General features: G+C 39.9%; 1 protein-coding gene across 1 annotated transcript in view; it reads right to left on the bottom strand.

Annotated features, from left to right (window-relative positions):
- Positions 1 to 17,080, bottom strand: part of LOC145986551 (adipokinetic hormone/corazonin-related peptide receptor variant I-like) — a 237,536-nt gene that overhangs the window by 30,704 nt on the left and 189,752 nt on the right. The window contains exon 4 of the mRNA XM_083120692.1: positions 1,618 to 1,837. Coding sequence (XP_082976818.1) covers positions 1,618 to 1,837 — 220 coding nt within the window. The remainder of the gene's footprint in view (positions 1 to 1,617; positions 1,838 to 17,080) is intronic.

Genomic DNA, 17,080 nt, shown 5'->3' with positions numbered 1-17,080 from the left:
ATGTCAAATTCATAAATTAATTTGTTTAATATGGAATAAAGAAGAAATCCCTCAACAGTGGAAAGAATCCATAATTGTTCCTGTGTTTAAAAAGGGTGATAAAATGAACTGCAATAATTACCGTGGAATTTCTCTACTCTCAACAACATATAAAATATTATCTAACATTCTTTTAACAAGACTAACCCCATATGCTAATGAAATTATAGGTGATTATCAATGTGGATTTAAACGTAACAGATCAACTACAGATCAAATTTTTCACATCAGACAGACACTTGAAAAAAAGTGGGAATATAATCAAAATGTCCATCAGCTATTCATTGATTTCAAAAAAGCATATGATTCGGTGAAAAAGAGATAAATTATATAACATATTAGTAGAGTTTGGAATACCTAAGAAGCTTGTTAGTATGATAAAAGTATGCACCAGTGAAACAGAAAGTAAAATTCGTGTGGGTATTAATATGTCTGACAAATTTACAATTCATGATGGGTTAAAACAAGGAGATGCATTATCTCCATTGCTCTTTAATTTTGCCTTAGAATATGCTGTTAGGAAGGTAAAACAAACTAAAGAAGGACTAAAATTAAATGGTGTGACTCAGTTGTTAGCATATGCAGATGATGTAGACTTACTGGGGGATCATGTGAATACAATTAAGAATAATGCTAAAATATTTTTCAAAACTGCTAAAGATATAGGTTTGGAAGTTAACAAAGAGAAAACTAAATATATGCTTACAGGCCGAAACCAAGTGTTAGGTAATAATAAAAATCTAATTATTGATAGCAACTCGTTTGAACCAGTCTCCAAATTCAAACACTTAGGAGTAATATTAACAAATGAAAATTATATTAAAGAGGAAATAAAAAGTAGGCTTAATTCAGGAAATGCATGTTACTTCTCTCTTCATAAACTTTTGTCTTCTCGTTTAATATCTAAGAAACTAAAAGTTAAAATATACAAAACAGTAATTTTGCCTGTAGTATTATATGGATGTGAAACTTGGTCCCTTACATTGAAAGAGGAACACAAATCGAGAGTATTTGAAAATAAGATCCTTAGGAAAATCTTTGGACCTAAAAGGGATGAGGAGACAGGTGAGTGGAGAAGGTTACATAATTTAGAACTACATAATTTGTATTCATGTCCAGATATTATTAGAATAATTAAATCAAGAAGACTTAGGTGGGCAGGCCAAGTGGCACGAATGGGAGAGGAAAGAGGAGTTCATAGGATTCTTGTTGGGAAACCTGATGGTAAGAGACCTGTAGGAAGGCCAAGACGAAGATGGAGGGACAACGTTGAGATGGACCTAAGGGAAATTGGGAGGGATGGAAAATAGTATATAGAACTTGCTCAAGATAGGGAAAGATGGAAGGCCTCTGTTGCTGCAGCCATGAACCTTCGGGTTTAAGAAGGCTAGGGAGTTAGTAAGTTAGTTTGGTTAACATTAATTACATTATGATCGTATTGATTAAAGTTAAGATTATTTACCAACTATCTCACGTTATGTGCTTATTAATTATTATTATTATTATTATTATTAAGTTCATGTCAACATACTTCGTCATTTTGATATGGCCATGCAACTATTTGAAACATTTCTTCACATTGGTACTTACCACTTAGCGATGTTCTAGACCTTCTAAATATTTCTGCAACGATGGATGCGTATGAAAATATAATAACAACCAATGGTAGAAGATACATCATGGAGAATCCGAAGAAGCTGTAGGTCATCTCGTGGGTGACGGTTGGAAATGAATTAAACGTCACGCACTGTTGGTACGACGTGTGGTTGGGATGCGTGTCCACATGGAAGACAATCATCTGCAATGAGAGAAAGAAACGGTGTATTGAGTTGGACTTATACTACAAAATCGAATCTACATTAAATTACTCTGCAAAAACCTTTCTGCAAACAGTGCAAAATCTCCAAGTGAATTCTTAGTGTTTTCCCCCTGACATTTCTTAAGGTAACCTTAGCACACCCCGTCCATGGTTATTATGCCTAACGTCCCTACTTTGACTGAGTTATAGTACTGCACTACAATACAGGTAATAAGTTAAATGATTATACGTAAAGGTGAACGTTTTCTATAAAGTTCACTTTCTTCAACCACGAATATATACATCATTGTTGTTATCTTTCTTAGCCTTGAATAAACACTTATAAACACTCAAACTTGGATGAATTATATACATAAATACCAGAAGCGTGCAGTAAGGAAAGGTGGGGCAAGCGCCGCTTGCGTTGTTTTTTAAAACACTTTTGATATCTTAAGTTCGTGTTTTTCAATTCCTTTATACACATTAGAATGTAATTTATTTACTATAAGATATTTACATTGCAGAATTTTCAAGTCCTCTATTTTCTTTTCTTTTGGCTTGAAACATAAACCGGCTACACCCTTGACGACGCTGGTCGATGCGGCACGACTGACCGCGTTAGAAGAAGAGGACTGCTCGCCTTTCTCCCCGCTTTTCGAGTGACTTATGCAGTTCTTGCATGGACACTGTCCATCCCCGTTTACGAAGAAAAAAGCCGAGGGCAAGCAACACCAAGACCGCATCTGTCTTTGGCAAGGGTGTTGGAAAGAATTCGTCCACACTGGCCACAAGTGTTGCTAACTTCCAGAATTTTCTGTGAATCCGTAGCACCACCTAACGCGGTACGATTTTCATGTTTGAAACTTTATAGTAATCAACAAATTACATTATGAAGTTAGCCAGTGATCACCAGTCGTATGCTATTTACAAGAAATGAAATCGCAGCTGGTACTTGAACATATTCGTCATGTGGCCAGTTACTCGAAAATATGGAGGGTATGTAACAATGCAGGTAGGGTGAAAAGGAAGGTTAATTTAGAAGCGTGGGTGCTGCGGATGCGTGTTGTTTTTTACTGTGATATTGTGCTGTTTTTCTGTTCTTTGTGTCATGTTTTTGTACCTGGTGTAAAAGTATGATTCTACATTGACAATTTCTACCATGGTTGACATACCAGACGAGCCATCGATTTGCAGTGCTGCAGGTAAGGACTTGATTAGGGATCTTCTTTAAAAACCATTCAGTTCGAGAACATATGGTGTAAAGTTGGTGCTTGTGATTATTAATCATGAGAGACCGTGTCTTGAACTGTGCATAACCAAACCAACTAAGAGAGATGGGAAAGTTTTCATTAGACAGTTTAAAACATCTCAGTACAACAATATTATGTGGTTATGTGGCAGCAATGATCTTAATAAATTATTTTGTTGGCCATGTGTTTTGTTCAATACAAATTAAGGACCATGGAACTATACAGGCTACAGTAACTTGAGCAATTTTTATAATGCAGTGCAAATACATGAACGTTCCCAGAATCACATCTGCGCTTGCATCCAACTGAAGACAAGTCATGATTCATAATTCTAGCCAAGTAAGAAACCGAAATCCGTCCGTTTATTTAAGATCGAAACATTATGCTAATAGGATGTTTATTATTTTCAGGTTTAAAAAAGAACGTAATTTAATTTACAGTTGCCCTCAAATATCAAGTAAATCATTATTTCCTTCGTGGTTGAAATTTACAAGTTTATATCGAGAGTCTGTTTTTCTTCTTTATAAACCATGCAGCGAAGATTTGATTTTACGGTATGTATGCACTTCACACACTCAAGCCCGATACTTCACCATTATGCACATTATTGTAAGTAGGGATGTGTGTAGGCCTATATTATATTTGAAATTGTTATAATTAACCGAAACGAAGGAGCGAAAAGAACAAAACAGATCAGCCTTTACACGTTTCTTTCCGTATGGGATAAAGGCTCATCTGGGTTTCTTCCGCCGATGACGTCACACCCACGCCAGTCGCGAAAAGAGGCGTGTCTGACCCCAGCCTTTTCTTCTAGTAGTCTTGAAACCCCAGGGGTCCCAGGTTAGAATCCCGGCTTGGGAATGGGTAAGTAAAAAAAGTAGTTCAACGTTCATATAGCTCTAAGCAGCTGGAAGGCAAGAGTAAATATCACGCTGTGCTGAACTGAAATCCTGCGTAGGCTAATGTTTATGCATGTTTACGCTTCAGATTCGAATATGGAGAACGTGGTGACCAAAATGTTGGTCCTCCTTTTCGATCCATACTTATATCTTGATAAAGAAAATAGACAAGAGATAACTACATCACCATTCTTTCAATTTTAAATTAAATTTGCCTGTGAATCGTGCCTTGAAGGCAAATGTAGGGGATGTTGGGGTAGGGCTCCACATATTCTCGATCTCGGTCATTTTGGAGGAGATGGGATCAGCATCACACTTCGGCCGCCTTTACCCTCAAAGGTTGTCCCCAGGTACCCATTGATTTGAGCCTGTGTGAGCCCCAGAACCGTTTTATGTGGGGAGAAGGCCGGAAGAATTCCGATCTTAGATCACCCACCTCGGAAATCAAACCCGGGTCTCCTGCGTGGAAGTCAAATGCCCTACCTACTAGACCACTCACCCAAGGCATTGGTGTTTCTAAAAATGGGTCTCCCCGATCGCTTAGTGGTAACGTCGTCGCCATGTAACCAAGGGATTCCGGATTCGTCTGGTGGAGGCACATGGCACAGGGATTCGAATTCCACTTTAAATTGTAGGTCCAGTCCAGATTACCCTTTCTGTGTATAAAGTAGACTTGAAACAACAACACTAACAACAATAGTATTCAAGTAGTAACGTTTCTGATATAACTGATAAAACTACCTCTGATGGTTACAAGAGTGAGACTGACACCTCCAAATCAAGTTTCGGAGGAACATCCTTCTTCATTTGTAAAATACCGTAAAAGTCTACGTTTAGATATATTAAAATATAATTCGATAGTTTAAGAATATATAGTTTTACACGCATGTAGCAGTAAGGGCTGCAATTTTTTTTGGCTAATTCTCCAATACCCAAGTATTAGTTACATTCGAACAAGCAATGAACTTCAATTGGCGGCTCTGAGAACTAAGAGAAATGAAAAACATGGACTTGTTTACAAACTTTCTTAGATCATTTGAAAGAGCTCTTGTGTTTGTTAGATTCGTGTCATGGCCGAGAGAACATTATCAACGTTTCTCTACTTCTCTAAAAGCTGTCAGTGAAGATCACTGTGTATGATATCTGAGGGAAGGGAAAAAAAGGGAAAGGACTTCCAGGAAAATTTAACGAGTTCATGTCGAAAAGAAGAGACAACTATCACACCAGGTGTTACGGAGCGATGGCTGCTATCGTATTCAAATGATTTGAAAGGGTTCGAGGGGATAAAAAGATGCAAAGTTTGATGCTCTAAGCAGCTGGAAGGCAAGAGTAAATATCAAGCTGTGCTGAACTGAAATCCTGCGGCGTAGGCTAATGTTTATGCATGTTTACGCTTCAGATTCAAATATGGAGAGCGTGGTGGTCCTCCTTTTCGATCCTTACTTATCTCTTGATAAAGAAAATAGACAAGAGATAACTACATCACCATTCTTTCAATTTTAAATTAAATTTGCCTGTGATTTCATGCTACTTGTATGTTATGTAGATAAGGATCCATGAATAATTTGCATGGAGAAATATGCTACAATCAAGCCTGAAGGTCTAGAAAATAAATCTGCACACACAAACTGCACACTGAGTGTAGGTAATCTGTACAGTATCAATTTTTCTATCTTGCTCTTTCGTCTCTTTTCTACCTCCAGAGTTGATCGAGACAACGCGGATGTGATGATCTGGTGAAGTAGTTGAAACATTCTTATCTAGGATTCTAACCTGGGACTTCTGGCTATGGCTTTATAGCGCGTTATGCTGACCATTGCGCCACGGAGGGCGGCTTGAATTTTTCTGTAACGCCCAATGACGACGAAGTGAGTTGTGGCAACAAAACCTCATGTAAAGTGATTTATTTGTATGCACATTTAGTTTTAAAGCTATAAACTTTGTTTATTGTTACTATTTCAGATTTTTTTTTTATTCATCATGTGTATTTGAAATTCGTACTGGCATCATAAAATATCTTTGTAAAAACATTCATTTTACATACTTACCTCGGTGTGTGTGTAGGGGATGGTGTTTTTCGTGAATAGGAATCTGAGGGAGGAAAGATTTTTGTGGGAATTCTACCCTAACGCGGAACTGTGAAGAGGGTGAGGGAATGGACATTTGAATGGAATGCAATAAAAAATTCCCATCAAAGTCCATAATTAACTAACTCTCTAGCTTCTTAAACCCGAAGATTTATGGCTGCAGCAACACAGGCCTTCCATCTGTCCCTATCCTGAGCAAGATCCATCCACTCTTCTCCATCTCTACAGATTCCCTTTAGGTCCATCTCAACGTTCTCTCTCCATTTTCGTATTGGCCTTCCTGTTGGTCTCTTACCATCAGGCTTCCCACCAAGAATCTTGGAAACTCCTCTTTCCTCTCCCATTCGTGCCACATGGCCTGCCCACCTAAGTCTAATTCCCACCCATTAAATTCCATTTCTAAAGTTTTTGTCTGACGTATATCACATCGTATTTAGTGTGCAGGACGAAAGACAATCACGTACTTAAAAAGCGATCCGCACAATTTGTTCCTCTCTACGTGTATTTATTTTTACCACCCCTTACAGTCTCCTTAGGCTAATCGCGACGCTGAATATGAATGGACGAGATGAAATCGCCCATACAAAGGAATATTTATGCTCAGGATGGGATTTGAATCCCGAACCTAAGGTAGCGAGATCGCGTGTAGACGAATCAACTCACTCTATCACCAAGGCGAGAGTTACAAGTACATGGGCCAATTGCCAATTACACTTTTTGGCGTCAGTGGGATCTTAATCAGTGGGCTGACACTGGGCCTTCACTCTTGCTGGAGGAGCTCTTGTGACCTGCGAGACCATCGGGATCTTTCACACTCATTGCTGATAGACTGAATTAGCTTATTTTACGTCGCTTTATTCCAATTTTGGGTAAACGATGAGGATGAGTGATGATACGATGGAATTGATGAACAGAAACTCACAAATAACACCCATGCACATGCCGGCATTCGAATCCTGGACTCCTGACATCCATTGCGGAGTACAACATCAACACTCAATGTAACTACATGCTAGATGTTCTGCGACACCATGTGTGTTTCTTTGTGTGTCTACACGTACATACAGGGTGTACACAAAGTGTCTGACACATTTCAATTATTAATAAATCAGAAACTAATGAAGATACAAATTAACTGGTGGCAATGATGGATAGATAAACTCAAAACGTTTCATGTCCTGTATGAGTACACTTATATATGTGCTCCTTTTGACGCACGTTTGCCTAACAACAATGTCCGCCACACATCTCCAGAGAAACAACAATACAATGGAGTTGTGCCGTGTGGCTTTCGGGGCTAAGGGTTGGTTGGTTGATTTGGTGTTTGAAGTCCACTTTATGCGCAGTAAGGCTAATCGTGACTGGACCTACAGTTTAAAGTGGGATCCGAACCACTATGTGCCTCCACCGGATATCGAACTCGGGACCCCTTGATTACAAGGCGACGATCGGGGCTAAGGGTTCGGACCACCAAGTCAAATCCATCTTCCCGGAAAGCGTTCGTTCAAAATCACGACGAACCTTACAAAAGTGATGAACATTGATGAACTGAAAGCCAGATTAAACAACGCGATAGCCACCATGGATGTCGGCATGCTGATCGAACGTGGGGAGAAATCTATTATAGTCTTAATATTCTCCGTGCAACAAAAGGAGCACACATAGAAGTGTAATGATTCAGGACATAAAACGTCTTGAGTTTATCTATCTATCATTGCCACCAGTTCATTTGCATCTTCATTAGTTTCCAATTTATTAATAATTGAAATGTGTCAGACACTTTGTGTACACCGTGTATATAATATTACATTTCCAGAATTTTGAAGAATGCTAACTTCTCCTCAGAATAACATTGCCTTCGAAATTTTACGGCAAGTACAATGATTGATACCAAGCCATTGGTTCGTTGGGTGACGAATTGTTAGCTCTTCAAATCGTGCCGTCATGCACCTCTGTCTTACTAGACCAGAGTTGACATTAGAGTGACTTAATAAACAGCAGTTCCATAGTTGATGTAGCTAGGATACTTGCGTCACAGATACGGACCAAACGAACGAGAAATGTTCTAGATAAGTCTCCTCCAACGAAAGTCAAGGCGATGATTATTCGGGAGGCGTAACGAGATTAACGCACCAACTTCCGTAACCGCAGCTCTAACTTACTTAGCACCTCCAGAAAGCTAGTTTCACCAACATCATTAGTAACCTCCGTACTTCCACGGATCCTGTCCGACCAAATGCAAATTGATTGTTCCTACGAGTGACTTCGAATTCTCCAGACTGCGCAGAGCATCCCGAGGAATAGTCTTCGGGCGGGAATTAATCTGATGCCTGCGGGAAACTGTCACTTACACGGCGCGCCCTGTGGAAATTCTATTACCCCTCCGAGGGCAAAGATCTTCCTGCAATGTAACTGATGTTCACTCCATGCTGTAGCGGATGTTGCTCTGGTAAAGGTAGAGGACTTTAAGAAGAAGAATTGCACGGTGTGTTGGTTCAAGAATATTTCCATTTCCTTAGTACACTGTACGTGCTGGTAACTACCGAGTCGACAGAAGTCATTCGTTGGCTCATTTTAAATTGTCGTTGTACGTTTGGCCCGTCTCAGAATATGTAAGAGAAAAGTTGTCTTATTTCAAATAACAGATTTTTCACATTGTAAACATTTGTTTAGAATTTCCTTGTATAATGTTCCTGTGAAACGTCGTGTGGCTTGCTTTGGCCCTTGTCTAGATATCTGTGATAGAAAGTAGGCTCACAGCGCCAAGATACCATTACAAACATCTATACAACTTAGAAAGTAAATCACAAGAAGATTCACGTGAATGCTCCACAATAAGTTTTACAATTTTTGGATATCATCGCTGTACTTCGAAACGAGGGAAAAATTCGAAAATGTAATGTAATGTCCAGGAGTACCTGAATTAGCACAGCTTTCTGTACGATTAGGTTAACCTGGATGGGAACACGATGAAAGGATAAGGGAAGACAACTGGGAGGAAGCATTCGCCTGGATCAACTGGAAATTATAGATAGTCGAAGAAAAATGAGCAGCTGGCCTTCTCGATATGGTATTGGTAACGTCGTCGTTTTGTAATCAAAAGGTCCCGGATTCGATACCCGGTGGAGGCACACTGCACAGTGGTTTGGATCCCACTTTAAACTGTAGTTTCAGTGCAGATTAGCCTATCTGTGCATAAAATAGACTTAAAAAAACAATTCAATTCAATTCAATTGAAAAAAAATGAGCAGCTGTTCATGAGGGAGCACGCCATCAGCACGAAGCAGATGCTCAAGAAATAAGCTAATTTTCTTGTGCTAAAAGATGAAATTGAATATAGGACAATTGTTTAGGTTGGATACATACACACTTATTACCATAAATGGATGGGTTCAAAGCAAAGCAATGGATAAAACATGAACAAAGGTTTCTTCTGAATCGAGAATGAGACGCGTCCTTCAATGATGATATTTTAACCCTACCTTTGTTGATTCGCTGCCAATAATTGACACTTTCTTATTTGTATTAGGTTATTTTACATAGTTATCCTTTACTACCTTTCAGGTTAAGAGCGATGATGAGAATAAATTACGAACAGATAAAATAGGTACGGGACAGAATCTATGATACATCTATATCTAACCCAGAATTAGAAGTCTTACTTTATATTTCTTTGGCAGGCCATACCTAAAAGGTATCTGGCAGTACATGACGATCATCATTTATGAGTAGGATATGTTAGCCTAATAATGTACTTTTTTCATAGCTATTCGGCCTAAAAGTATCACAGGTTCGAAGTGAAAAAAAAACAACATAATATCGTCTCGTGTACAAATGCTGACATCTTGAATGCAATTGTTGCATTCAATCCAGAAACGGCAAATTCAGCTTCTGGAGCTCCGGAATGCTAATATCAGTAGTTGCCTGACCACATGGCTGCTCCATACGTCAGTTTATATGATCGTACCGGCGGCAAACATGCTACACCCACCCATCTACTCCACAACTGCTCGGATGTGCCGCAGGAATCCGTTGGTGGAGATGTGGTCAGAAGTAGCCCTCATGTGTGGTGCGTATTCCTGAGTACACCACAGCATATCGAACCAAATAATCGATTATCAACAGGAACCACAAGTTCATGGATTTAGATCGAAAGCAAAATGAGAAAGAGAGTACAAAATACCGCGGAGAATTAAAATATTGTAAAGTCACTGGAAAGTCCAAGGTAATTTGGTGGTAGGGGGGAGATGAACCTTCTTCTGATATTTTTGACTGTAACGCCACTTCTAACTGATGAGTACAGATAATATAGGCACATAAATAGAATTGCAAAAGTGAGTACAGTAAATGACCATTACAATTCATGTGGTCTGTTCGAGGTGCTATTATATGATTAAATCTCACCAAATTTCACCTTCGTAGATCTGGACGTTTTCTTTAGTTATGATAGTTGATGCCGGCCAAGGCGACAGCCAGAGTTAGAGCTTAACTGTAAGGATGCTTGAAAGTGCTTGTTCTGATTTTCAATGCATTGACTGGTTCATTCAGAGACCTTGAAAACCCGAGAGATGCGCCTTAGGAACACCTTGTCAGCGTTCTTGGTAGAACATGTATCCTTACAAGTAGGTAACCAAACTGACATTTCAAGTAGGCAGGTTGCATATACGGAAGGATGAAATTTCCGACAGGGCTTTGGACCTCTGTTCTCTGTTCACGGACCAATAATGATTTTTTTTTCCGATCGATCGATTGATTAATTAACTTGGTGTTTTAAGTTCACTTTACGAACAGTAAGGCTAATCGAGATTGGACCTACAGTTTAAAGTGGGATCCGAACCACTATGTGCCTCCGCCGGGTATCGAACCTGGGAATCCTTGATTACAAGGCGACGACGCTACCACTGCGCCATCAGGGGGCCTATGATTTTTTTTCAAAATTTAAGAGCTGGACCATATATTGGTGTTCCTGGTTGTGCCACTTGTTATTACACATTTTTTTGGCTTTTATAGCATTCATGAGATGATTGATTGATTGATGTTTTATTTTACTTTGCATTTCTGCCATTTTTGGCTAATCAGGAAGATGAGGATGAGTGATGATATGATGAAATTGATGAAGGGACACTCACAAAGAACATCCATGCTAAGGTCAGGATTCCAACCCGGGACCCCTGGCGTCGTAGCACTCTGCGCTAACCACTCTGACACGAAGGTCGAATTCGTGAGATGAGAAACAACTTATCCTAGTTGTTACTAACCCGATCAACACTATTTGAAAGAACAGAAATGTATTGTGTTTGAACAAACTTCCAATAAAGAAAGAAGTGTCAACATGTTACGCAAAATGAAGTTCTACGTTTTAGTTTTTTTTAGAATTTTGGCGAAATAAGAAGGATTCCATTTTTAAGGCTGCTTTTCATTGTCTTTTTAGTGTGAGAATCGTCCCTGTGAGTGTGGACATATTTTAACTTATGTTTTACAGATAACCTGCTATTTTAGTTAAGTCTAATTTATTGTTAAATTTCCATCAATCTAATTTGTATAGTTAAAGTTCCTCCAGAATCTAATTTTATAGTTACATTTGCCTAAATCTAATTTGTTATATAAATATAATTGTTAAACTTATCTAAATTTCTATTTTTAAATATTAATCGGAACCTAATACCATTGTTAAATTATCCTCAAAATCTAATTTTTTACAGTTAAATTTCACTCCAGCTAATGGCATTCCCCACAATCCCTCAGCATCAAGTGGGTAAGGCTTTGAAAGCCAACGGAAGCAAATTGGCACCAAGCAAACGTCGTCGCAAGTGATGGCAATTCAATTTCCGGTGTCTCAGGAATTGCAGCTCGTGGATCAATTTGGGTTCCCTTCATCCCGTCCTTTTGAAAACCTCGCGGTTCGGTTCCTTCCGCGAACAAAGGCGTAACATGACCAGCGCTCCAGATGGGAAATCCTCACGTCTCCACCCAATTGTCTCGCAGGGAGGCATAAAGGAAGGTAATCATAGTCCAGAGGAAGCTGTTTTCAAAGGGCGGACGGGGAGCCCTTCGCGATAGCCAAAGCCCTATTAATTCCTCTAATTCCTCATCATTTACAGACATATCCCGATTTTCAGGCACTACAAACTGAAAACCCCTATTTTTCTATTTCTTTTTTAAAAAAACTTTATTTACGGACGTTTTGATTTTCATGCACTACAAATTGAGAATTACTCTTTTTGTATTCTTTTACTTTATTTACAGACATGTGTAGAGGGAGGGAGAGAGAGAGAGGGGGGGGAAGAGAGACAGAGAAGGAAGAGGAGTAGCAGAAGATCGATAGAGAAACAAAAAAGAAGAAACTGACAGAAAATGTGAAGGGAAACCTAGAAAAAGAAATGGTCTGGAAGAGAGAAAGTAAACACAGATCAATAGGTACTAAATCTTAGAAAAGGTCGAAGGCTAGACAGATGACACAAGGAAAGAAAGGGACAAAAGAGTTATAAATAAATGGGAGGTAGGAGGAGATGTGCTCATTTTTCCTTATTCCGAGGACAGTTAAGTGACCCCTCTTGAACCTATGACTTATTTTGATGAACACAATAGCAAGCCAAATCAATAACAAACTAATCTGAAGAGTTCCAGAACATTTCTTCCCAGAAAAGAGAGCACTGCACTGTCGATTTCATGCACTGCAAATTAAAAAAAAAAACTTTATTATTTTTTATATTGCCTCACTTACAGACATGTCTCGATCCTCATGCAATACACAGTAAGGCTAATCGTGACTGGACCTACATTTTAAAGTGGGATTCCCCGGCTATCGAACTCGGGACCCCTTGATTACAAGGCAACTGCTAGGTCACCGAGACGGCGTATCCTATCTTATGAATAGCTTATGTACTCCTGATAAATGCTGGGATAATACCTTTAACGAATTTCATCGAAGCACCACTTTCTAGACCCTTTGGTTTCATCGTCATGAAGCAATCATGCTAATCATGGCATCCAATCAAACAGCAAGCGTACTTAGTATTTGCCAATAACAGCCAAGCAGATCCAATATTTTTATTCTATTAGTACTGTGGACTGCTTCTTTTTTACGTTTTATAAACATGTTTTGACAAATATTTACCTTCAAAAAAATATGTAGAAAATACGACTTGAATATGCCGCGCTCATTCTTCAATTAAGAAAGGGCTAATTAAGAGTGGTTCCAAGGGCTAAATATGGGGTTTGAAAAATGTCACACAGTCCAAAATATACCTATGTGTGTGTGTGTGTGTGTGTGTATGTGTGTGTGTGTGTGTGAGAGAGAGAGAGAGAGAGAGAGAGAGAGAAAGAGAGAGAGAGAGAGAGAGAGAGAGAGAGAGAGAGAGAGAGAGAGAGAGAGTGAGAGTGAGTGAACCTCTCGGTCTTTCGGTTCGTCCATGAAATGAGAGACAGAAATATTCAGTTCACAAACTGTAGAAAATATTTACAATGACCCTGCACAGTTCTTCAGCCACGTCAGTGCATTGTTTGAAAAATAAATATTGGCTTCTGTTTCGCTCCGTGCGAGAATCACAAGTCCATTGTTTTAGTGAAGGCTGGCTCGTAATATATTTGTTATATGCATAGTTCGCAGGAGTTGCAGCAAACAGGCGGAGCGTAAACGTTGAGGTGATAAACGAGTCCTCGCGAGAGAATACTTTACGAACGAATAAATTAGTGAATAAACGAGAAGAGCTGATTTCACCGGGTTATAAATTTCCCTCCCTGACCCCATAATGCTTTAAGGTATTTGCGTTCCTCAAATTTCACGGCGCTCCAACACACCGGACATTAACGTCAAAGGAAATAATAATAAAAAAATTGCATCGGCCACGGGGAATTTGCGACGCCTCTTTGTAAATGTAGAAAAATGACCGTAGGCTTATCGTCTTCCCTAGGTTGTCTTCACTAACTTATCTGACTTAAAGTTCTGACACACGTTCCTTCGTACCATTTTCCCTAGCAAATTCCCGCGCAGCAACAGCGTAAAGAACATGCTAACAATTAGATGAACAACCCTCATTCACACAAGACGCAAGACGCAAGCTGCTAACGTCCTCTACTAGGTGGCAACAGTAACAACAAAACATAGGCATTAGCCAGATCACAGATAAACTGTTGTTTTTGCAATGGAAAAAAAGGACAAAAACGGTAACTACGCTTTGGCGCTTTGATGAACTCATTATGAAAGCACATGCTAGAGTTGCATTATGATGCATAAATATATTCTCTGTATTGATTAATAATGTAAATTATAAAATAATCCTTCGTCCTGGTGTTTTATTATATTGAATGCATCATTTTTGCAGTACTGTCTGCGGCAAATAATATTACATTAACGATTCTCTACATACCGTGATAACTCTTCTCTATATACTGCAGAATAATCCTAAATGTGAACTTTTCGTCGTAGAATAATTTTGTGTTGGTAAGCGAGTTTGAGACAGAACTAGTATAGATTCTGCTTTGAATTTCTTAAAATGTCGGGAGAATAACCTTTGCCCCAAGCAAGCGAAAAGACGCAAAATGGGGCACAGGGGGCTTCGAATTTTTCGTCCCTTGAGCCAGGGTAGAAATATCTAGCTACTGTTCCGGTCCACCCCGAGTATTAGAGGTAGAGAGATGTTGAGTATACAAATGAGTCATGAAGGATAAACTCTGGCATACCGAAAAAAATCTGACTAGGATACAAGACCTTAAATATCTCACATCGACGAGTAGAAAACAGAAACAGGATCGTATGATTCCCCAGGGCCAATAACAATTTTACAAATATGATTAAGAATGCATCTTATTTCAAATTCAGGCATGCCCTGGGTATGGAGAAAATTACAAGTGGCCTCAGCTCTGTTTGCGAAAGTTGAACCCCAAATCGTAGTGGCATCATTCACCAATCACAACGTTACCATTTCAATAGGCTTCGTTGCGACATTACTACCATCTTGAAGATCAAGAAGCGTTCGTTGGAGAGAGTGTACAGCGTTTACCAGATAGAAGTTTAGAACTTGCTCTTTCAGTTCCATTACGAATTTTCATAGTTCAAGTGTCCGGATAGTTGATGCCACAACACGGACGTCTGACAAGTGGAGATATGTGGATAAATAGAGGTAATAAATATTGCACCGAGAAATCCTTGTTGACCTGTTCAGTCTACTTAATTTTTATTTCTGCATGTTTCCTAGTGGGCATCCCTGATGTCGTAGGTATCGCTGTCCTGGCTTTGATTCTCCTGCACATTGGTTCATATCCTACTCTAAGCTATAGGTCCAGTCCCGACGAACCTACCTTAGCTCACTTAATAAAATATTAATAATAATAAATGCCGGCCCCGTGGCGGAATGGTTAGCACATCGCGCTACGACGCCAGAGGTCCCGGGTTCGAATCCCGGCATGTGCATGGATGTTTGTAAGTGTCCATTCTTCAATTTCATCATATCATCACTCATCCCCGTCTTCGTAAATTCACAACAGCTCATTGAGGGTCCGGGCTTACCTACCGACTGTCGGCCTCACTCCCACCTGATCCTACTCACTCACTCACCCGAGGTTGGGGATCATCCAACCAGTTACGTGGTAACGTGTGGTTAGCACGACGAACCCCCAGTCGTTGTTGTAGGTTTCCACGACCGGGTTACGCTACTCATTCGTATCTCACCAATTTCCTCACGATGGTGGGTCATCACCAGTTGCATACACAGGCCGAAATCGCAGGAGAAAAGTTATCACGTTTCCCTCAGGAGACTCGAACCTGCGCGCGTCCCGTAGCCGGAGCCCAAAGCATGACGCTAGACCACACGGCCACGGCGCGGGACTTAAAGTGCACTTAAAAACAAACTTCGACAAAACTTTGGCAGGATCTCTAGTTTCCGAGAAATAGGGACGTTGCGATAGATGCAGCAGCTCGCCGAATAATTTTGTTTATAGGTATGGTAGCTGCTATTGTAGATACGAGGAAATCAACATTTCACTAAAATGAGCTTACGTAGAGTTAAATGTCAAAGACCGTATCTTATCTAGTATATTTCTGAATGTAGGGTTGCACAAGTTTGCTGCATTTTAGCATGCTGATCTACATGGACTCACAAGTCACGTACTGAAAGTTGTGAGCCTTGTTCTATTACTCTCAGGTCTTGACCATTTCGGTTGAAACCACATGTATGACAGATTGTTCCATCTGTTGTCCACTGCATGAACCACATGTTATGGCATGCGCACTTTTGCTGTCAGTTGCTGTCGTAAGATAAATATGGCGTCCACAGAGAGTTCGTTTCGTCAACGTGCTATCGTGGAATTTCTTGTTAGTGAAAACGTTGGAGCTGCAGAAATTCATTACTGAACTTTTATGGAGATGCCTGCATGGGTTGCAGTACAGTGAAAAGATTGGCGAAACATTTTAGAGAGGGTAACGCAGACATTGTTGATAAGCCTCGTAGTGGAAGACCGCAAACAGCTTCCACGTGCAACAACACGGACTGGATTGACGATCTTATCCAAAGTAACAGGAGGATAGCTGTACGAGAAATTGCACATTACCTGAACATAGGACACAATGCTATATAAGACATCATAAAGACTCTTGGTTATCCCAAGCACAATGTCATTTTGCAACATGACAACACCGATCCAATATGGCTGGGCGCACAGTACGGAAAATTGAAAAGATGTGCTTGCACTACCCTCCCTACAGCACAGACCTAGCCCCATCCGACTTGTACTTGTTTCCTCCGTTGAAGAACAGCATTCGGGGTACCAAATTTCACAACGATGACGAGTTGAAGGATGAGGTTCGCCGGAACCCAAAACGGACTTCTGCAAGAGTGTCATTTTCCAGCTGCCGTTACGGTGGCGCAAATGTGTTGACCGATCTGGATGTTGCATGCAAAAGTAACAACAAGGTCCAAATTATGTAGTACTATAGGTAGAATAAAAATTGTGGTTTCTGACTTTGAGTAATATCACTTGGCTCATTACTTTCAGAACATACCTCGTATA

This window comes from Lepisma saccharinum, chromosome 1, assembly GCF_977018435.1.
Source record: "Lepisma saccharinum chromosome 1, izLepSacc3.1, whole genome shotgun sequence".
NCBI classification, from domain to species: Eukaryota; Metazoa; Arthropoda; class Insecta; order Zygentoma; family Lepismatidae; genus Lepisma; species Lepisma saccharinum.
Note: the sequence above shows the minus strand (reverse complement) of the source record. Positions and strands in the feature narration are given on the sequence as shown.